Source organism: Lepus europaeus, chromosome 2, assembly GCF_033115175.1.
Source record: "Lepus europaeus isolate LE1 chromosome 2, mLepTim1.pri, whole genome shotgun sequence".
NCBI lineage: Eukaryota > Metazoa > Chordata > Mammalia > Lagomorpha > Leporidae > Lepus > Lepus europaeus.
The window spans coordinates 149,767,644-149,791,708 of record NC_084828.1 but is presented as its reverse complement, the minus strand read 5'-3'; the positions used below and the strand labels follow the sequence as shown (position 1 = coordinate 149,791,708).

Sequence of the window (24,065 nt, the reverse complement as noted above, 5' to 3'; positions counted from 1 at the left end):
TGGTGCAAATTACTAAGCTCCACTGTGCCTCAGTTTTCTAATCTGTAAAAATTAGGTTTTTTTTCTATTTTCTTGTATCACCTTCTATTTCTTTCTTTAAAGTTTTGTAATTCTCATTGTAGAGATCTTTAATATCTTTGGTTAAATTTATTCCAAGGTGTTTGAATTTTTTTTGTAGCTATTGTGAATGGAATTGGTCTTAGAAGTTCTTTCTCAGCCATGGAATTGTTTGTGTATACAAAGGCTGTTGATTTTTGTGTATTGATTTTATATCCTGCTACTTTACCAACCTCTTCTATGAGTTCCAATAGTCTCTTGGTGTAGTCTTTTGTATTCCCTATATATAGAATCATATCATCCACAAATAGGGATAGTTTGCCTTCCTCTTTCCCCATTTGTATCCTTTGGATTTCTTTTTCTTGCCTAATGGCTCTGGCTAAAACTTCCAGGACTATACTGAATAGCAATGGTGAGGTAGGCATCCTTGTGTGGTTCTGGATCTCAGTGCAAATGCTTCCAAATTTCCCCCATTCAAGAAGATGCTGGCCTGGGTTTGTCATAAATTGCCATGATTGTGTTGAAGAATGTTCTTTCTAAACACAATTTGCTTAGAGTTTTCATCATGAAAGGGTGTTGTATTTTATCAAATGCTTTCTATGTGTCTATTGAGATAATCATATGGTTTTTGTCCTTCAGTTTGTTAATGTGATGTATCACATTTATTGATTTGTGACTGTTGAACCATCCTGCATACCAGGGAAAAATTCCACTCGGTCCATGTGAATGATCTTTCTGATGTGTTGTTGAATTCAATTGGCCAGAATTTTGTTGAGGATTTTTGCGTCTATATTTATCTGGGAAATTCGTCTGTAGTTCTCTCTGTGTCACGTCTTTAATGAGTTTAGGAATTAAGGTGATGCTGGCTTCATAGAAAGAATTTGGGAAGATTCTCTCCCTTTCAATTGTTTTGAAAAGCTTGAGAAAAATTAGAGTTAGTTCTTTAAATGTCTGATAGAAATCAGCAGTGAGTCCATCTGGTACTGCACTCTTCTTTGTTGGGAGGGCCTTTATTACTGATTCAATTTCCATCTTGGTAATGGGTCTGTTTAGGTTTTCTGTGTCTTTACGGCTCAATTTAGGTAGGTTGTAAGTGTTCAGGAATCTATCCATTTCTTCCATGTTTATGGATTAGAAGAATAAATATCATCAAAATGTCCATTCTTCCAAAAGGAGTTTACAGATTCAACGTGATACCAATCAAAATACCAAAGACATTATTATCAGACCTAGAAAAAAAGATGCTTAAATTCATATGGAAACAAAGGAGACTTCGAATAACTAAAGCAATATTATACAACAAAAACAAGGATGGAGGCATCACAATACCAGATTTCAAGACATACTACAAGGCAGTTATAATCAAAACAGCCTGGTACAAAAACAGACTTATAGACCAATGGAGCAGAATAGAAATGCCAGAAATCAACCCAAGCATCTACAACCAACTTATATTTGACCAAGGAGCTAAAACCAATCCTGGAGCAAGGACAGTCTCTTCAACAAATGGTGTTGGGAAAACTGGGTCTCCACATGCAGTATGAAGCAAGACCCCCTACCTTACACCTTACACAAAAATACATTCAAAATGGATTAAAGACCTAAATCTATGACCTGATACCATCAAATTATTGGAGAATATTGGGGAAACCCTGCAAGACATTAGCACAGGCAAAGAGTTCTTGGAAAAGACCCCAGAGGCACAGGCAATCAAAGCCAATATTAACAAATGGGATTACATCTAATTCAGAAGCTTCTGTACTACAAAAGAAACACCCAGGAAAGTGAAGAGGCAACAAACAGAATGGGAGAAATTATTTGCAAACTATGAAACTGCTAAAGGATTAGTAACCAGAATATATAAAGAGATCAAGAAGCTCCACAAAAATAATACAAACAACCCAGTTAAGAGAGGGGCAAAGGACTTCAACAGACACTTCTCAACAAATGGCCAACAGACACATGAAAAAATGCTCAGGATCACTAGCCATCAGGGAAATGCAAATCAAAACCACAATGAGGTTTCACCTCACCCTGGTTAGAATAGCTTTCATACAGAAATCAGCAAACAGCAAATGCTGGTGAGGGTGCGGGGAAAAAGGTACCCTAATCCACGGTTGGTGGGAATGTAAACTGGTGAAACCACTATGGAAGACAGTTTGGAGATACCTCAGAAATCTGAATGTAGACCTCCAGCCATCCCACTCCTGGGAATTTACCGAAGGGCAATGAAATCAGCACATACAAGAGTTATCTGCACCCCCATGTTTATTGCAGCTCAATTCACAATAGCTAAGACATAGAATCAAATGGACAAATATCTTATGTTCTCCTTGATCTGTGATAACTATTAAAGCACCTAAAAGGAAATCTGTAGAAGTGAAATTGACACTTTGAGAAGCAATGACTTGAACAGCCCTTGTCTTGACAGTTGAGGAAGTTTTTTTTTTTCTTCTTTATACTATTTGTTGACTTGTTACTTAACATATAGTTAATCATATGTGTATAAAGTCAATTGAAAATAGATCTCAGTAAAAAATAAAATTTGGAATAAAAAATGCTTTCAAAAAAAATTAGAGAATAATGGTTCTTACCTCACAGAGTGGTTGTGAGGATTAAATGAAGCTTCAAAACAAAGTACTTAGAATAATGCCTAGCACTTAATAAAGTACTTAATAATCAGACATTAGCTGTTATTATTATAAGTTACTCAGACATCTTATGGTCTTTTTCAATACTGCCAGAACTCTTTAATGTCAAAGTGAGATTTATAAGTGGGGTATAAAAAATGATCCCTTCTTCACATCCCTTAGGGCAGAGAGTAAATATAGAGACAGTAATTTTACTGTGTGGACTGTGTGTCTGTCACATGGGATGTGACAGATTGACTGATTTTAAATAATTTGGGAAACGATGATAGGTCTCTATGGACAGGCTTCTATTTCGTCTCCGAAAACTCTGCTGGGCAGTTATCCCCATTCCTGGTTTCCAGATGACAGAGCTGTTTCTAAGTTAGGACGCATTTGCCCACGGTCACACAGCTAGGGAAAGAATCATGCTTCAGGCCCAGGTCCGTCACACTCCCTGCCAGTGTTCTTCGACTACAGCACACCCATCGGCCCCAATGAGCTTGGTGTAGTAGAAACAGGAGTGGAAATTTCAGTGGGGCAATTTGTATTAGAGACAGGTAATTACAACCCTACTTGTTTTTTTCTGTTGGCAATTCAGTATACTTTCTCCTTCCCCAAAGGCAGTGAGTGTGGGCTTGTGATGGGTGTCATCTTTTCCCTTTTGGGCTCTTTTATTATCAGTACAGAAAGTACACTACTGAGACCCCCCATCACCGTCAGCTTTGTGAACTGGGTGAGGCCTGCAGCCGTCTCCAAGATTTACCTCTTCTCCCCTCTCCCTACTCTTGCCCTTGACCTTGGAATGTGTCAGGGTCTTCTGAGGTGGCCACCATACCAATGGCCTCTATGTAAGCGATCAAATCAACGTTGTTGCAAAGGAAGCAGCCGAGAGCCGCCCTGTGATCGATTGCCTAGTCCTCTGGGCCGACCACGGCCATCTCTACAGAAGCAGCGCCTCCACAGCCTGGTTTTATTAAGCACCTGATTGCCGTTGCCTGCCAGATGTTTCTCTGCTGTGATGAGCAGAGCATCCGTAACCCCTGTATCACAAGCCATCATCCTATTGTTGATGGCTCCTCTGTGAAGTCTGTGGTCGCTGAACTGGAACCAACAGCTTAGACGTCGGCAGAACGGACTTCCTAGCTGTCATCCTAGCAGGGCCTTGCACAGCATGTGTGGGGCTGTCACGGGAAACACGTGCTCTGCTGGGCATGTCTCAGGGCTGCAGGCTGATGTATGTTTCCTTGGACTCTCTGTCTTTCCCTGGCTGCCTTGGCCGTCATTTCCAAGACCGATGAGTGACTGAGATACACCAGGAAAAGACACACGGGGAGACGTTAATGACTTCTCACAGACTCCCTTGGGCAAGCCTCTGCTTAATGGATGTGCTTGTTTTAAGAAGTCTCTTTACAACGACTGTGTTAAGTTTTGCTAAGACGAAGGGCTGCCCAGGCCCATTTTACCAACGAATTCGGAAGTTCTCGATGCCTTCCCCCCAAGTCCTCCAGGTGTTTTGGAATTCCTTTTACACAGAGCATTAGGAGAAGTAGCAGTGGTCTTTTGATTGGAACATGCCACTGGGGCAGAGAACCAGATAGGGGGTGAGCAAGGCTCAAGGTACCTGTGAGGACTCTTGGATCAGGTTCTCTTGAGGGCAGGTGCCTCTGGGAATTTCTGCTGTTGGCTGAGTCATTGGTTCGACCAGATCATCATTATCACAGGAATAGTGACCATCCTGCTCAGCACTTCTCATACTCTGTCTGCTCGGATCCTCCAGGAAGTGGATGGCCCGACAGAAGCAGAAGTGAAAGGCAGATGTCTGTGAAGAAGTTGGGGAGAGCCTCAAACCACACTGACATGATTAAGGGGAGGAAGTGAAAAAGTCTCCGCCAGGCTGAGAGGGAGCCCCGGGGGAAAGACTGCCGGCTGCAGGAGGCCCGCACTGTGCAGCAGTGGCCTGGCTGCAGCGTGCCCACCACGCTGGCGTTGGCTGGGAGCTGCCTGGGAAGAGCCAGTGTGAACCCTGCAGTGGGCCCTGAAGGCGCTGTACCTGGGGGCTCTCTGCCAACTACACTCCTTGCAGCAGGCTCTCTCTTGAAGGGAGATGCAAGTGACACGTCTTGTGGATGCCACAAGTAGGTTATTTCATTCAATTCTCACAATAACCTTTTGGTGCACCTGTTCTCGATAAACTATCAAACTAGAATTTGACTGGCTGGAACTCAAATAAAAGGAGAGGGTGAGAAAAAGAGAGGGGACACGAGGTAGGGGTGGTAGGCAGTTCTGCCTGTCATTTCCATGGAAAAGTCGATGCCCCCGAGTGAGAACGAGGTGGGAGCTCTGAATCCCGAGCGCCCTGCTGCCCCCACTTCCTGTCTCTGATTGTGAGCCCCTTGCTGCACTGAGTCATTGCCCTGTGCTCAGTCTTCAAAGATACATGTTTTTCACACAATATAGTCTTTCAGTGCAAATCTGCTCTCCCATTTGGTGCTCAAAAAAGAAGCAGGAGTGGAGGATATTTTGTGTATAATTGATTATTACCGTCAGTGCTGCATGTAAAACCCAGGTCCCTTGAAAGAGGAGGCTGCTGTGCTATCCTGACTCTATACAAGAAGACGTTAAGGCTCAGAGAGGTGAAGTGACATCTCCAAGGCCACACAGCTAGTGAGTAGCAGAGCGAGACTCACTCTATTTTTTTTTTTTTTTTGACAGGCAGAGTGGATAGTGAGAGAGAGAGAGACGGAGAGAAAGGTCTTCCTTTTGCCGTTGGTTCACCCTCCAATGGCCAATGCGGCCAGCGCATCGTGCTGATCCGAAGCCAGGAGCCAGGTGCTTCTCATGGTCTCCCATGGGGTGCAGGGCCAAAGCACTTGGGCCATCCTCCACTGCCTTCCCGGGCCACAGCAGAGAGCTGGACTGGAAGAGGAGCAACCGGGACAGAATCCGGTGCCCCAACCGGGACTAGAACCCGGTGTGCCGGAGCCACAGGTGGAGGATTAGCCTAGAGAGCGTAGCACTAGCCAACCCACTCTATTTTTAGCTGTTCCCTTAAATGGTTTTTGCACAGCAATGGTAATTCCTTCTCCCCTGGTGAGAAACACACTGGGCACAAAGGCATAGCTGAGGGGCTGCTGCATCCTCTGGTAACCAGTCCTGTCTTACTAAACAGAACAACCGAGGAGTGTGCAAGGCAAAATGTATACCAGTTCTGGAAAAAGTGCTTAGTTACAAAATTGAAAGCCAGAGCCCACCTCTCTTATGTTTAAGAAATGAAGATTTATCTCTTCATACTGTGTGTTTTATTTTTTTAAATAGAAAGTGCCAGAATTCTTGAGTACCGATGGTGGGGCTGATTTACCTGCTGTTTTCCCTGGTCTGGTATGGTTGATTCAACTTCACACCTGGGAGGAGACACTTCTTGTCTTGAATTGACCTGAGAGGTCAAAAGTTCTAAGCAGCGGCCACCCAAGCTGTTGCAAGCTGCAGAATCGTTCCTTCTGGGCCAGACTGGGCCTGCACAAGGATCAGGGGGAGCTGCCAGTCTGGTGGACCAGCCTCCAGGATAGGAGTCTTCCGCAGACTCGTGTGTGGTGCAAAGGCAGGACTGTGATGTGACAAGTGTCACCTGGGCTCCCTTCTACTCCTCATCCCCGTCCTGGTTCTGCCCTTTCCTCATTTCGTATCCCAGATAAGCCTGAGCTCATTGCTGGGCAGCCTGGGGCCAGCCAGACCGTGCTGTATGCCATAGCACAGCGGGCTTTATGGATGGCCTTGGTCGCTGAATCTGTGTTAAATCTGCCATGTGTTTGGGATCATACCTGTACTTTTGCCCCAATATCAGGGCATGGAGGGGAAAGAGGGAGGCAATAGGGTGGGTGAAGACAAAATGAAACTGAGCAGAAACACAAAGAGTCTGTGTGTTCCTTGCAGTGTGAGGGTGGTGTGGCCACCTGCCTCAGGGCCTCCTTGTTGGTGGCCAGAGTTTCCCAAGGTGACAGCGACCTGCAGTGAGAGACACCTGTGCTCAGCTGCTGTCCCCGGGTCTCCAGGTGACAGTGGTGGAGGACTGACACTGACTTAAAAAGACATTTATTTGAATGTCAGAGTTACAGAGAGGGAGGGAGAGAGAGATATCTTCTGTCTATTCGCTCACTCCCCATATGACTGCAATGGCCAGGGATGGCCCATGTCGAAGCCAGGAACCTGGAGCTCTATTCAGATTGCCCACGCAGATGGCAGAGGCCCAAGCACTTGGGCCATCCTCTGCTGCTTTTCCGAAGCCATTAGTGGGGAGCTGGATCAGAAGTGGAGCAGTCGGGACAGGAACTGAAGCCCATACGGGGTGACAGCATTTTAGGTGGATCTGGTGTTGACTTTGACAGAGCCGGTAAGGCTTGCTGAAACAGTACCTTTAGGGCTTTTCTCTCCAACAGTCTTCTCCCCACCCACTTCCCAACAGCAATTCAAAACAGCCATCATCAGAGCCGAGGCGCCCTGGTGGTGTGCTGTGTGAAAATGTCTGCAAAAATATGAAAATCCACCTAGATGGAGCTTGCAAACAGAAAAACACAGAGGCCTGTCCTGCTATATTGTGATTCGATTACAAGGAGAAACTTAATTTAGTTTCTGAATATTTTATTCACTTGGGAAAGGGAATGAATACCAATCCCGGTGTCCAGCCTGGGGATGTTGGAGGTGCTTCTCTCCCTCCTGCAAAACCTGCTAATCACATCCGAGGAAACAGCAGTCTCAGTTAATGAAACGGAGCTGCCTCGCAGCTCATCAGGTGCTGTGCTCAGCCCTTTCTATTCCTAATCCCATTTCATGCACACAAGAATTTAAGGGGCTAACACCTTCCATCCTATTTACAAACGAGCAAACTCCAAAACAGGCAGAATAAGCAGCTTGACCTGGGATCACCCAGACCAAGACAGAGCTGTGGGTTCTAACCAGCAAACGCTCACTGTGTCACCTGTTGGCCATCTGGGGAAGGTTTGGCACTTTACTGTAGAAGTCAGTAAAGGAGAAGAAAAGGAAGATGTGTGGGACCTACAGGCCTGCTCCAAAACGTGTGAAAATGAGCCATGGCCTGATGATTTATAATCACATTTAAAATCCAGGGCCAAGTTTTCCACTCACTCTGTGGAGTTTAAATGGGAATAAAGCTAGAACTGGAGTTGGAAGCAGTAATCTGCAGTAAGGGAGTGAGCAGCCCGAGGGCTAGCCTTTTGGAATGTGAAAATTCTTTCTGTTCCCCTAAATCCCCCTGAAACTGCCGGACTTTCTACTCCAAACTATTGGACAATCATGTGTAAAAGATGCAGTCATTAATCAAAGGCAAGTACAGGAGGCTGTTCGAAGGTGCCCCCTTCTCATCGCTGGAACTCCAGCTACAGATTGCTGCAGAGGTAGTTCCCCCACCCCCCCCGGCTCACCGGCTTCTAGAGTGATCCATCACCGCACCCCCGCTCACTGTTTTGCAGCGGATGTCCTGTCGCTGCTCCATCAACCCCCCTTTCTCTGTTCTCTATAGCCTTCTGATTTCTAAACCACAATCCTAGATGCCCATCACTGGGTACCTGTGAATCTCTGAAACGCTAAAGCAATCCTGCAGGCACTAGCTGGCTGTGAGCCTGAGCCTTAATAAGCGACAGCTGCAGTTAGAAGGCGTTAATAAGGCAGCGTAAACAAGGCCTTAGCCGTGAGATGCGAACACACTGACAGTCATGTTTCAGTGGTTCCGACCACTGACGGGGCACTGGCGTCCTAGGAGCCCAGGGCCTTGTTTGCAGTCTGAGTTTGGCAGCTGTGGCATCACTCCACACACTGCAAGCACCAACGGTGAGACGGGGGTCATGACCTCATCTGCCTGACTTCAAGGCCATCCTCACAAAAGTGCCATCACTTCTGTCCTATGGCTTTTTGTTAAGTGGTATTCTCTGCCGTTCTGTGAATTTCGAATGTGTATAAGCAAGAGATATGAAAGGTACATCTGGGTGCGGAAAATAGCCAGGAGCACCTTGGCTTTTGAGTTCTGTAACTGAGTGGCCTTTGCCAGGGCTGTTGTAATACAGTTGGAAGGGGAGTATGCATTGTGACACAGCAGGGTAGGCTGCCGCTTGCAACATGGGCATCCCATATCAGAGCACTTGTTAGAGTGTTGGTTGCTCTGCTTCTGATCCAGCTCCCTGCTGATGTGCCTGGGAAAGCAGTAGGATGATGGCCCAACAGTTTGGGCCCTTTCCACCCACATGGGAGACCCGGATGAAGTTCCAGTCTCCTGGGTTTGGCCTGGCCTAGCTCCAACCATTGAGACCATTTGGGGAGTGAACAGCAAATGGATATTTCTCTCTCTCTCTCTCTTTCTCTCTTTCTCTCTCTCTCCACGTCTCTCAAAGTGAAGATCCAAGTCTGAACAGTGGCCTTCCAGCCCCAACACCATTCCCTCTCTGAGCCCTCCCTGATTACACAAGAATTGCCCTTGCTCCACTCTGGTCACAGCAGCACATTCCCACCTTTGAGAGCCTGGAGTGCCCTCCTCCCTGGATACATTTGTTTCAGAGACACATATGAATAATGTGTTACTATATGCCAGGCATGGATCTACATGCTTTACAAATGTTATTTGATTCCCTCAACAACCTATTCTAAGTTGGGAAGCAGAGGCACAAATAGGTTAAGTAACTTGCTTGAAACACGTGACTGTGAATGGTAGGGTTGGGTCTAAGCTCAAGCAGGTTCACTCCAAGTTCATGCTCTCACGGTGCTGTGCCTTCATTTGTCTGAGCCTCAACTTTGTGTCAGTAACCACCCTTCCCTGGTGACCTGATGAGGCCCAGTTCACTCCAGCCAGGCTAGCCATCAGGATCCACTCACCAGAGACTGGTTTAGGATGAGTATGTTTGGCTATACCCTCTTGGGGGCTCTGGGAATGCTCAAAAACTAACATAAAGGATCCTTTTGTGTAAGCCAGTTTGTGTAGGCTTTCAGTTACTTTTGCCTGAAACTGTCCCGGCTGAAATAGATGCTAAATAACATTACTTTGTTTTTCTAGTAGGAATGTTGTTATAGAAATATGATTACATAAGAGCTGGATTGTATTTTCAAAGCAGCACATTATCAAGTTTCAAATCAAAGTTTGGGTTTTCAAAGACCAAAATAATGCTTGAAAAAGACACAGGTGACGATATCTGAGACTTGCCTCTGAAGATGAAAGATGAGAAAGTAAGATGCTGGATAGCTCTGGTGGTGAAACAGCATTCGGTTTGGTGACCGTATTTTTACCACCGTGTTCTGTACTGAGCATTCCTATGAAAAGTTTTTTTGGTACTTTTATCCACTGTGGCTGCCAGAGGGTTTGATTCCAACACAACAGCGTTCAGAGGAAATCTTGCTGTTTCAGAAAATTGCTGTTTACACCACAGAATTGTCAGAGTTTGGATTTTTTATGTTTTCAAGTGTCACAATTCTCTATTTATATCAATAATGGATTGATCAGGAAAATCACAGGAGTGCTTGGCAATCACAGATTTTTTGTTCCTTAAACAAAGTTTTCTAGAACATTAAAAAACTGTTCACTCAAAACTAACATTTTCATTGAACTTTTGATTTTTAGTGTATGCAGGATTCATAAAATTAAAGTGATTGATCCAGAGGTCTTCAATTCTTTTGACTTTTTCTAATTCATGATGATAATGGTGTGTGTCTAACACCATACCTTATACACTCATGCCCCTCAAATATTATGTGAAGGAAAACAGGAGTAAAAGTGGGTCAGGGGGCCAGTGCCATGGTGCAGTAGGTTAATCTTCCGCCTGCAGTGCCGGCATCCCATATGGGCACTGGTTCTAGTCCCAGCTGTTCCATTTCCAATCCAGCTCTCTGCTATGGCTTGGGAAAGCAGAAGATGGCTCAAGGCCTTGGATCCCTGCACCCACATTGGAGACTGGGAAGAAGCTCCTGGCTTCAGATCGGTGGGGCTGCAGCCATTGAGGCCATTTGGGGAGTGAGCCAATAGAAGGGAGACCTTTCTCTCTGTTTTACTCTCTCACTGTCTGTAACTCTACCTCCCAAATAAAATAAATAAAATTTTTTAAAAAAGTAGGTCAGGAGGTTCAGCCAGCACTTGGGCCACCGGAATCCATATCAGCTGGTTTGAGTCCTGGCTCCTCTGCTTCCAATCCAGCTCCCTTCTAATGTGCCTGAGAAGCATTGGGTGGTTGCTAAAGTACTTGAGTTCCTGCCACCCATACGGGGAACCTGGTGGAGTTTCTGGCTCTTGGTTTCAGCCTGGCCAAACCTTGGCTATTGGCAGCCATTTGGGGAGTGAACTAGTAGGTGGAAGAACTCTCTGTGTGTCTCTGTCATTCTGCCGCTCAAGTAAATAAATCTTAGAAAACAAGAATAAAAGTGAGATTTTGCTGTTGTTTTAAATTTGTGTTATATGAAAGGTACACAATTTATTAATATCCATGATTTCAATGTAAATTATTTAAGTATAGTTATAACCTCCAACACACATGTATATGTCAACACACACATACCTCCACTGTTTTAAACTAAAGCTTAATGGGGATGACATTTGGCCAAGTGATTAAGATGCCCACATTCCATATCAGAGTTCCTGTGTTCAATACTCACTTCCAGCTGCTAATTCCAGCTTCCTGCTAATGCACCAGGTGATAGTTATGTAGCTGGGTCCCTGCCACCCAAGTGGGGGACCTGGATTGAGTTCCCAGCTTCTGTCTTCAACCTGGCCTAGCCATGGCTATTGCTGGTATTTGTAGAGTGAACCAGCAGATGGTCAGTCTATCATCTATCTAGCTATCTAGCTATCTTTCAAAGTCCAAGGACTGAATTTAATAAGGAAACCAGGGGAACCTAGAATGTATCAGCTAAGACAGGACACTTGTTTTACATATTCAACCCAATGAGTATTCCTCAAAGAATGTTCCTGGGACCTCCACAGAATGGGCTGGATTCCGTGGCCCATGAGGTTTGAGAAACACTCAGTTAAATAAAGTTTTAGATCTTTCTTTATGAGAAGGATTCTCAGAGTGTTCAATTTGTTAACAAGTATCACGAATCTTCAAGATAGAGTATGTAGCACTGCCAAGACGTATTTTCATATATTACTTTAAGACGTTATTTGGACACATTTCTTTGACATATGCTTTGGTAAATGCCTATATGCGTTAAGTAATGAATAGTAAGAAAGTTTCTGTAGATTGAGTTGTTGAGGAATAGTTTTCATCTGAGGCCAAGGTGAACAAATCTAACCCCCCATAAAAATGCTCCAGTTTCTCCAGGGTCACAGGATGTGTGAGAGAAATAACTGCAGGTCAGGGAACAGTGAACCGGCACCAGAAAGCACCTACCGTGAAGCAAGTAAAACCTGAGGGAGACTGATGAGTCCAGAGCTAACTCTGGGGTAAGAAATTGAGCCTGCTGCTCACGAGGTCCACCGGAGGCCCCCACCCCCCAACATTGTGCAGCCACAGGTCTAGAGATGGGTACCCTCATGGTGGTCACAGAAGGGATCTTAGCAAAGACTCTGGCCACAGCAGGGCCACTTGTTGGAAGGAGGTCCCAGGGCTGGTAGCAGCAGAAAGTGTCCCATAAAACAGGACAGGGGTTCCCCCAAAGACAACTGCAGTTTGTTGGGAGCCTGCTAGGTCATGTCTGTCTCTGGGGTCACCTCCGAGCAGACAGGAATTAGCCCTGTTAGCCAAAACAACAACAACAACAAACCATGCAGAGAGAAGCAGAGGATGCACAGTCAGGTGGCTTGGAACAAAACTGCAAATCAAAGCTTCTGAGTGAGTTCAATGTGGGGAGAATGAATTCACGGTGTTCACAGGGTTGAGGAGCTATGAGTTGTGAACAGAGAGAATACTTTTGATTGTTATTTGTGTATTGCCCTGGTGTGTGATTCCCTTTCCCCAACTTATTAAAAAAGGGTTTATTGATTGCTCCTTTTATGCCCCTCTCTGGGCTAATAATGACTCACCCAACATGGCCCCTGCGCTCCTGGAGCTCATTCTAACAGAATGTTGATTACATCTTTGCCTAAGTGCCTCACAGAAACAGACACAACACTGTGATGGGAATGGCCAAGATGGCGGTGAATGCTCAGAGATGCTCCCAACAGTTGCCACAAAGCTGGGATCTGCACGATGAGAAAGACAATCACGCAAATATGCAGGGCAAGAATGTTGGCAGGGGCCCCGCCGGTGGGAAGATCACAGTGCATATGAAGCACCGGAGAAAGATTAGTGTGGCTGCAGCATTGCAAGTGCGCCAGGAAGTGGGCTGAAGTGAGGCTGGGGGTCAGCACCCAGCAGGTGAGGGAGTGGGCAGATGTTAGATTGATTTCTGTGCACACCAACAAAGGCAAGACTGTTGGGAGGGAAGTAGATTAAAGTGGGGCTGTTGAATGGTTCAAGTAAGAGATGATGGCAGCTTGAGATAGGGCAGCTGTTAGAGTTTCATTTGTTCACTTTTAATACATGGTTCTTTTTTGTTTGATTAAAAAAAAAAAAAGAAAGAAAGAAAGAAAGAAAACCTTTTGTACTTCCTGGCTTCTCATCTGGCTTCTGCAGTCCCACCAGCAGCCTGCTGGGGGAGAATAGGTGGGGACGATGACTGGGGTCTCCTGCTGCCCGGCAGTGACTCCCTGCAGAACCAGTCTCAGGACACATCACCACCATCCCAGGCCTCCCTGCTCTCTTCCCCCTCTCCAAAATGATTGGCTCAGGCTGCACAGATCCTCCGTGTCCTTGTGCCCATTCGTGTAATTGGTATTTAATGAATGTTTTCTGAATGGAATACAACTGAGAAATGAAGTGACACCTCTTTCTCTTGTGAACTGAAGTTTTCACCATGACTAGCTCCAAGAAAATAACCTGGGCTAATTAATCTAACAGAACTGATAACTAAAGGAAGGTTCATGCAGTGATTTTTTTTTTTTTTTTGACAGGCAGAGTGGACAGTGAGAGAGAGACACAGAGAGAAAGGTCTTCCTTTTTGCCGTTGGTTCACCCTCCAATGGCCGCCGCAGCCAGCACATCGTGCTGATCCGAAGCCAGGAGCCAGGTGCTTCTCCTGGTCTCCCATGCGGGTGCAGGGCCTGCAGTGATTTTTAACAACCGTGCGAAGACCCTCTCCCACGTTGTCCCCTTTCAGGTCCACTCCAGGTTTTTCTAGAAATTAATGAATTAACTCATTCCTCTGATAGGAGATTCTATCCCTTATGGAACACAAATATCCCAATAGAGATGGCACATGAGCCTTATCAATCATTTTAGCTTTAATGAATCTATCACGTCTTCTCTGGAGACAAAGCACATTTTAATAGAGAAAAGGATGGGAAAAAAGTATGAAGGCGTTGTAGCTCATTGTGGAGCCCCACTGGGGCAAGGATGGAGAAAAGGGAAAAAGCAGAGAAAGGTAAGAGCTCCTAAGTGTTCACACTCATCAATCCAGTAATTCCACTCTGGGGCAGTTAAGCCTAAAGAAATAATAATAAACACAACATAGATTTATGTGCAAAGATAGTTATTACAAAGCTATTTACAACAAAACAACATGGAGACAGCTTAAATATCCAATGATAAGGGTATGGATAAATACCTATGATGTAGTTTCATGGTGCAGTGTTGCCGGCTATTAGGGTTATGTCTTTGAAGAAATTTTAGTAAGATGGGATAAAATACAATGTATACATTTATGTGTTTATGTGTATACTCATAGAATACACGTGTTTATTAGGCATATGTGATATAATTTCAAGTATCTTAAAAGATAAACGCATCTTTTGTGTATTTTCTAGTTTAAAAAATGACTGTGGGGATGGGTGTTTGGTCTAGCAGTTACGATGGCTGCTTAAGACGCCTGCATCTCACTTTGGAACGCCTCATTTCGATGCCTGCCTGTGGTTCTCATTCCAGCTTCCTGCTAACGTACATCCTGGGAGGCAGTAGCCCAAGTACTTGGGTCCCTGCCATCTACGTGGGTGTCTGGATTAAATTCTGGGCTCCTGGTTTCAGCCTGGCCCAGCCCTACCTGTTGTAGGCATATGAGAAGTGAACCGGTGAATAGGAAGCTCGCTCTCCCCCCCCCCCCCGCTCCCACCCCATCTTCCCTCCCTGTGTTTGTGTGTCTACCTTTCAAATAAAAAGAAATGTGAATTATTAGAAAAAATATAATTGTGAATCTCTATATACAAACATTATTGAAAAGGGGAGATTGTTTGAGATTCCATGGCTTTTTCTGGGCAGGCATTTATAATTGTTGTGTACCGGACCCTTCCTCTCTTAGAAGCAATTTCCGTTAACCAAATGACCACATCTGCTTCTCAAAGAAATACCTGGATGTTTGAACTTGACTTTATGGGGCAGTTTTTCTGAACTTAGTCCTACAAGACGTTCCTCGTGCCTCTGAGACATGTTCCTGTTATGGAAGGGTTGACAGTAACGGGGGAAGGAGACTTGGAAAAAAAAAACCCAGATGCATTTGCAAAGGAGCTATTTTTTTTCCCACAGCATTCAAAAGTCTTCCCGGCACTTGGCTGGGATGCCTGCAGGCTGACAGTGCTGTGATTTGGCATCTCCCGAGGTGCAGGTGCGCTCTCCGGCTGCTGAGTTCCAGCAAAGTTCACTTTAAAGTGTGAAATGGCGAGGGAGTGCAGTGAGGAAATGCCCTAGGTGCCAGGCGCAGCCTGATGCCAACTTCACCCAGGCCGGAAGTCCTCCTGAGCGGGGAATTCCGTGACTGGATGTGTGCTATCGTGCACACACGGGCAGCGCATCAGAAAGGCTTGGCCCCCGCTGCCACCTCTCTCTCTTTGTCTCACAGGGTGAGTATTTCTGTGGGGGTCACTCACGTTTGGTTATGCTCTGCCATAACTCTGCCTGTGCCTCCTGGGGAGGCCGGGTGTAGCAGAGCACTGATCTTCCGGTTAAGCGGCTGCTCAGAAGCTGGCGTTGGAAGCAGCTGATGAGGAACCCAGCCCTCTCTGATCTCGCCCCCAGGTTGCATTGTGCTGCCCATGTGTCTCGCCAAGGTATAGGTCTTCTTCATGCATGTATAGCCTGGTTCCTCCGCAATTGCATGAGCTCCTCTAGGTCAGAAGCCCTGCCTTCTGTTGCATGGTTATGTAGCACGGTAGCTAAGAAGATAAAGGCTCTGCCTGTTTTGCTTCTTACTGTGTAACCCTGTTCATATATGAAAACTTTGTGCCTCGGTGTTCTCAACTGTTAAATGGGGAGAAAAACGATACCATCTCATAGAGTGTAAATGAATCAATACGTGTAAGTTGATACCATAGTGACACATTTTACAACCTTGGTAAAAGGATTCTTCATTCATTCATCCATTCATTAGGTAGTATTAGGACTATTTCCGCCCTCACTACACTCCCATAATCTGTTCCCTAACCTTTACCTTAGGAAGGTTAGGAAGCTATAATCGTAATTGATGTGCCACTGATAGCCCAGTGCTTCCGAAAGCCTTGTCTCTGGATCTTGCTGTTTCTGTTGCATTGATCGAAACATTTGGTGGGACTCCTCATGCTTCATGGTAAACATAGCGATTGAATGACTTAATTTTCTGTCTCTGCCCCTCTGTAGTCACATACCTAACTGGATATCCTATCCAGTTTTCTTTTTTCCTTCCATTTCGTGAGTATTTCCAATGAGCCATGTACCATCCTGAAGACTTTTCTGATCTCATTGGCTTCCCATAAGAGCCCTATGTGGGTTACAGACCACTGTCTTCCTCTGTCTCCGTTTACAATAGAGGAAACCAGGACTCAGAGTGCTGAGCTGACTTGGCTGTGACCGTAAAGTTCAGTCTGACTAGGGGAAGGCTGTGGACTAGGAGGCAGATGGCACTCTTCTGTTCCACTTCCTTACAAGTCACAAAAGCTGGAAGAGATGGACACAGACGTGCATTCAGCATTTTATAGGCTGGAGGCTGTGCAGGGTGCTGAGGACGCGCAAATAGAGAACGCGTTTGGTCGGTGACCTCCTCTTCTTTCGAGTCTCAGTTATTGTTTCCTGTATAAGAAGGCACTCTGAAACTTAGTGGGTTTAAGCAATGAGGTATTGCTTCTCGTGATTCTGCGGTTCTCCTAGGCTAGCTGTGCAGTTCTGCTCCATTTGTCTAAAGTCACTTATTTGGTTGCATGCAGCTGCAAGCTTGGCTTAGGGGTCCAAGATGGCCTCCCTTAGCATGTGCTGCAGTTGGATGGGGGCTTCTATTGACCTCTCATGACCTCTCATACTCCAGGGTCTCTTCCCATTGGGATTTCTCCAATAAGATTGCCTAGATGTCTTTACATGGCCGTTGGCCTCCAAGAGAGGGAAGATGGGAGATCCGTGGCTTCTTAAACCCTAGTAATGGCACTCACAACAGCATCACTTCTTTTTTTTAAGATTTATTTATTTATTTTTTTATTAAACTTTTATTTAATGAATATAAATTTCCAAAGTATAGCTTATGGGTTACAATGGCTTCCCCCCTTCCATAACTTCCCTCCCGCCTGCAAACCTCCCCTTTCCCGCTCCCTTTCCCCTTCCACTCATGTAAAGATTCATTTTCAATTCTCTTTGTATACAGAAGATCAGTTTAGTGTATATTAGGTAAAGATTTCAACATTTTGCCCATATAGTAACATCAAGTGAAAAAACTACCATTGGATTACTAATTATAGCATTAAATAGCAATGTACAGCACATTAAAGACAGAGATCCTACATAATTTTTTTTCAAATTAATTAATTTTCTATGCCATTTCCATTTTAACACCAGGTTGTTTTTTTTTTTTTCATTTCCAATTCTCTTTCTATACAAAAGATCACTTCAGTATATAATTAGCAAAGACCTCATCAGTCTGCGCCCACACAGAAACGCAAAGTATAAAAATACTGTTTCAGTACCAGTCATAGCATCACTTGGCTTTAGACGACACATTAGGGACAGATCCCACATGGGGTGTAAGTACACAGTGACTCCTGTTGCTGACTTAACAATTTGACACTCCTGTTCATGGCGTCAGTAATCTCCCTAGGCTCTAGTCATGAGTTGCCAGGGCTATGGAAGCCTTTAGAGTTCGCTGACTTTGATCTTATTCCGATAGGGTCACAGTCAAAGTGGAAGTTCTCTCCCCCCTTCGGAGAAGGGTACCTCCTTCTTTGATGGCCCCGTTCTTTCCACTGGGATCTCACTCACAGAGATCATTCATTTAGGTCTTTTTTTTTTTTTCCATGATATCTTGGCTTTCCATGCCTGCTATACTCTCATGGGCTCTTCAGCCAGATCTGAATGCCTTGAGGGCTGATTCTGAGGCCAGAGTGTTGTTTAGGACATCTGCCATCCTATGAGTCTGCTGTGTATCCCACTTCCCATGTTGGATCTTTCTCTCCCTTTCTGATTCTATCAGTTAGTATTAGCAGATACTTGTCTTGTTTGTGTGATCTCTTTGACTCTTAGACCTATCAGAGCTATCAATTGTGAGCTGAAATTGATCACTTGGACTAGTGCGATGGAATTGGTACATGCCATCTTGATGGAATTGTGTTGGAAGATTTATTTATTTATTTTAAAGTCAGAGTTACACAGAGAGAGGACAGGCAGAGAGAGAGAGAGAGAGAGAGAGAGAGAGGTCTTCCATCCACTGGTTCACTCCCCAGTTGGCCACAACAACCGGAGCTGGGCTGATCCAAAGCCAGGAGCCAGGAACTTTCTCTGGGTCTCCCGTGCAGGTGCAGGGCTCCAAGGGCTTGGGCCATCCTGTACTGCCTTCCCAGGCCATAGCAGAGAGCTGGATCAGAAGTGGAGCAGCCAGGATTTCAAACCGGCGCCCATATGGGATGCCAGCACTGCAGGCAGCGGCTTTACCTGCTATGCCACAGCGCCAGCCCCAACATCACTTCTACATTCTGTTGGCCAAAGCAAATTACAGGCCAACTCGCAGTCAAGTCTGCCTCTTAATGAGAGGGATGGGAGGGAATTTTTGAAAATAATCTACCGCATGTACTTTCTACATGGCTCTTTAGACAGAAGCCGGAAGGCTCCGTAAGTGTCATCCAACTCAACCCCTGCTCTGGGCTGACTGAGTCCCTCTCAGATTCATGCTCTGAACTCTAGACACCAATGTTATGGCGTTAGGTGATGGAGCCCTAATGAGTGGGATCGATGCCTTTATAAAATAGGCCTCAGGGAAGCTGCCTGCCATTATGTGAGGACACAATAAAAAGGTGCTGCATGTGAACAGGCAAGCGGGCCCTCACCAGATTCTAAATCTGATAATGCCCTGGTCGGACTTGCCAGCTGCCAAACTGTGAGAAACAGACTTCTGCTGTTTATAAGCCACCCACTCTATGGTGTTCTGTCGCAGCAGCCTGAATGGGAACTGAGAGAGCATCCCAGTTTCACAGCTGTGAAAACCAAGATCTGAGAGACCAAGCTTGTTCAGGCCAGTGTGTTTTGTTTTTCCTCCAGCACAGGATGCCTTGTTACTGAACCCCTCTCTGACTCAGGCTGTCCCTGTAAGTCTGGAGAAAACAAGGTTGCAGAAGAAGGAGGGGGTCTGTTTTGACTTCTTCTATTTCTGTGCCTGGTACCTGGCCCCCGGCATTGAACAAGCATGCATTCCTCATCATTGCCTCTTCTGCACATTCCGTACATAAAATGATGCCGGTTTTTGCCTCAGGCGTAAAAAGTGGCCGCACAGATCCCATCAGGTTTTATGAAATGAAATCCAACACATTTATTTAACATTTTAGAATAGTCTGTTACCCCCAAATGCATTTCTCTAAAATCAACAGATAGCTGCTGCAGTATGAAAGGTGTTGCTTGCTTTGAAACGAAGCAGTAAGCTGTGGATCATTCGTTTCCCTCAGTATAACCACAAACCTGGAAATAATTAAGAAGTTCCTTTTGTCCAGATCATTAGGATCCTGTCTGGGATTACCTCCAGCCCTCTGGGTGGAGAACAGATACTGGTTTCGTATTGAAGACAATATTTGTTATCAGCTACTGTTCTGGGATCCTTCTCTCCCCTCCCACCCTCAAGAGAGAGATCTGGCTCTCACTGAGGATTAAGGTAAATGAAGAATGTAATTCTTAGCTTTATGGCTCCTCAAAGACCGTGAGTTTCTGAAGAACTAGTACAGGCATTCTTCTGCTGACTGAATGAATTATAGGTCGAATAAAACCTTGCTTCCCATCCTTGTAGCATTTACTATCTTTTTGCAGATTAAATGAATATTTAGATATTATAAAAAATTTGGAGAAGACATAAGCACACAAAGGAGGAAATACAGATCATTTACAGTTTTGCCTTTAGTCAAAACCCCTGTCTACATTTTAAGTGTATGTTTGTCCTATCAGACATGGTAATAAATCCAGAGATTAAGATGAGACATTTAGATACAGATGTTTTTCTTTAAAAAGTGGCATGACACTGTAAAATAATATGGCAGCCGAATTTCTTTGTGTTTTATTTAACTGCAACAAGACCATGTATCTAAGTCGTGAGACGTCTTTCTATCACACGGGGAAAGTAAATCTTTCTCTTGTTTTGACAGGACAGTGATATTGAAGCTTTGATCAGGTGTTTGGAAAACGTTCTGAGTTGCACTTCTCTAGGTAGGTAAATGTCTTCAGATTCCTGAATATAGCGACACCTATCGATTGCACTGGCATAGCCAGTAAGTAGAAAGCTTGGAAGGAAACTAACAGATATTTCAACCCAAATGTGTTTGACAGATGAGGAAAACGAGGCTAACATGTTGGGCATCTGGCCCAAGGACCAAGAAACTAAAAAAAAAAAAAAAAAAAAAAAAAGAATTGCTTATTATCATTATTATTGACTTTCCATCTCCAAAACAGAATAGTTGGCACTCGGTGGTCCCTTGTGATCCTCTGGTGGCCTGGCAGTGCATATGGGTGGTGTCACAGAGTCTGGCGGAGGAACCTGCTTGCCTCGCTTGCCCTGTGTAAGTGGGTTGCATTCAGTCAAGCTGAAAGCACCTTCCCTCTGAAGGTCACTCAGTTATTGGAAGAGACTTGATCTGAAAAAACAAAGCTGAAATTCCTTTAGCGTTTTCAGTCTCAATAAATGGGATTGCTGTGCTTCAAGGGTAAAACCCTATTTCTCAGTTTCTCATATATACTTTTTTTTAATCTGAAAATCCCAACTGTGATAGCTTCTAGTACTAGGCAATAAATTGTCACACATAGAATTCTTACAAGTTCTGGATACAAAGGGCTGAGGTAGTTTTTCTTTTAAATGCGCTTTTAAATGCGCAAAATGTGAGTTTTGATTCTCCGAAGTTTTAGTGGCATAGCCATTTCTTATCTCTTCAAAGGAAATGGCAGGCAGGAATAAAGCTGAACGGTTAAGTTTTCAGGTGGGCGAAATCGGCCATTGTTTTATTAGGAGCGTTATACACAGTTTAGTTTTTGTTCTCCGTCCACATGTCCATGTAAGAAGCCTCAGGCATAAAACAGCTCTTTGATTTCTTCTCCTGCCCATCGCCCAGCAATCTGCTTAACTGTATATCAGTAGCACCTGCTAAAGACATGGCATTCCGGATGCAGACTTGGAGACCCAGAAGTCTTTTCCTTTGACCAAGTCGCTTTCCCTGTCTAGGCCTGAGCAGTATGGGCTGCTTTCCTTGTTGCCTGGAGTCCAGTGCAGAAGCAGCCTGTAACACTTATTTCAGAATATTTTAAGAGAAATTTTATGAAGTCCCTGCTCCATCACCAGTTTCAAGCAAAATAGCTCTCAGCTTCTCTGTTTTCCAAGTCAGTTACCACTTAACCCATATGATTTGTATCTTCTAGAATTCACTACCAGCTTTCGTCTGCTTCCTGTTTCCCTGGAGGTTTATATCAGCTTTATTCCTTTTCTGTCACATTAGTGGGAGGCAATGATAAATGTGTATTTTTATTCCATGTTTCTAATGCTCATTTCTATAAAATCATTCAGTCTAGAAGAAAATTTAGATATCATCTATCCAATCCAGTGTTATTTGTTTCTGTTTTGCAGTCAAAGCTATCTTTTCTAAGATACAATCTTATGTAGAAATCCAATTTATAAAAAGATAAGACTGAAACTAAATGTGGGAGATGTGTGTGGGCAGGAAGGGAGAGTAGGGGGTGGGATTGGAGAGATGAGACAAGTGAGCCAAGACTCCCAGGAAGACCCAGGATGTGGAGCCCTGGTTATGACTGAAGGCGGGCTGCGGGTGGAGACGGAACAGGAGGATGGAGTGACAACATGAACAAGGAGCGAGAGACACCAAGTCCCTTTCTGTCCACTGGCTCAGTCAAGCAGAGACACTTAATTTGACTTAGGGGGGCAGTGAATCCAGGAGGCTCTGGATTTGGGGACAGCAGAGACACCAAAGAGAAGGGTGGTGTGACGTGATGGAAACAGAGGGAGGGAGCAAGCTTCTGCCTGTTGAATAGTGAGGTCCCCAGACAGCACCCCGACTCGGCTTCTGAAACACCGGCAGAGCAGCACAAACCTCTTCAGGTTCAGAAATCGTGGACCCCTTCTGAAGATACCTCTGTGACAGCATTACCAACCCTAGGGCCCTAAAAGACACTGGCACTCCCCCAACAAGCAGCAAGGCTCAGCCCTACCAGCCAACAGTCCCAGGTCCACCAGAAGAGCTTCCATTGGCTTTTAATACTTCACGCTTCAATATGAACATGTAGCCAGATGGCCCCTGATATCTGAGGAAATTTAACAAAAAAGAGGGAAATTAAAACAAAAACATACTAAAAATTCAGGAAACAGACTATGTCGGGAAGAAAATCTCAAAACACAGCTATTAAAATCTTACAGGCTATTAAAGAAGATATTACCTACAAGATACAAACAAAAAGGAATATAAGAGCCCAAGAAAGAGCTCTTGAAATGTCATTTTCATAGCAGAAATTAAAAATTTAGTAGAGGGTTTGGGAGGTAAAGTTAAGCAAATTTTCCAGAATAGAATTAATAAATGATAAGGAAGCAAAATGATCCACCTAGGTAGCTTAAAATCTAACTGAAAAAAATTCCAGGGAAAAAGAATATAAAATTCATAAATTTATCAAATAAATAAGACAAATATCTTGAGAGAATAATAGTTTACTTATAAAGTACCAAGAAAAATAGTGTCTTATTTTTCAGTAATAATGAAATTTAGAAGACAATAAAGCTTGAATCTAGACTTTTAAAAAAATTTATATATTTTTTCTTATTGGAATGACAGAACAAGAAGGTCGATGGAGGGGGGAGCCGGTAGGGAGGAGGCCGATTTTCCATCTGCTGGTTCACTCTCCAAATGCCCAAAACATCTAGGGCTGGGCCAGGCTGAACCAAGAAACTGGGCATTCACGCTGGGTCTCCCATGTGGCTGGCAGAGACCAAAGCACTAGAGCCATCACCCTCTACCTCCCAGAGTGTTCATCAGTGGGAAGCTGGAACAGAGGGAGAGGCGTGACTCGATCCTCACACTCCAATATGGGATGCAAGCATCCTAATGGTGGCTTACCATCTGTACCACAACACCCACTCCTGAATCTAGAATTTTTTATCTATCCAATCCACCAATCACAGGTGAGCAAGGAATAAAGACATTTTCAAACCTGCAGTCTCCAAATGTCTACCTTCTCGCCCCCATGGCTTTTCTTATGAGGTTCCTGGAGGAACTGACCCAAAAGATAGTAGTAAACCAAGGAAGAGGAAGGCATGGACTTCAGGTGACCGGGAGGCCAACACAGGAGGGAAGTTAAAGGGATTCCCAGAGTGACAGTTAAGGGACAGTCTCTTCACAACAGCTGGCAACAGTCCTGCACAATCTATTCAGAGGGCTCTGGGAGGAAAATGGTTCACTTGCAGGGAGGACGGACTGAATGGATAGCCCACCAGACTCGACCATAAGTTTTCAGTTCCTTTCGAGAGTTTAGGGAGAAGTCATATAGAAGCAATCAGGAAATTAATTCATGTTAAAAATTCAACGCAATTGTTAACTTTTGGGAAAAAGTTTTATGAAAGAAAGAAAATATGGGCCCGGCGCTGTGGCGCAGTGGGTTAACATCCTGGCCTGAAGTGCCAGCATCCAACATGGGTGCCGGTTCGAGACCTGGCTGCTCCATTTCCCATCCAGCTCTCCGCTATGGTCTGGGAAAGCAGTAAGAAGATGGCCCAAGTCTTTGGGCCCTTGCACCCACGTGAGAGACCCAGAAGAAGCTCCTGGCTCCTGGCTTCAGATTGGCACAGTTCTGGCCGTTGCGGCCAATTGGGGAGTGACCATCGGATGGAAGACCTCTCTCTCTCTCTCTCTCTCTCTCTCTCTCTCTGCTTCTCCTCTCTCTATGT

At 44.8% G+C, this 24,065-nt stretch overlaps 1 protein-coding gene across 1 annotated transcript in view; it reads left to right on the top strand.

The window, feature by feature from the left end:
* The window catches only part of NEK11 (NIMA related kinase 11), a 326,453-nt gene that overhangs the window by 188,379 nt on the left and 114,009 nt on the right, over window positions 1–24,065 (top strand). The window contains exon 15 of the mRNA XM_062214781.1: window positions 20,278–20,338. Within this exon, the coding sequence (XP_062070765.1) occupies window positions 20,278–20,338 (61 nt within the window). The remainder of the gene's footprint in view (window positions 1–20,277; window positions 20,339–24,065) is intronic.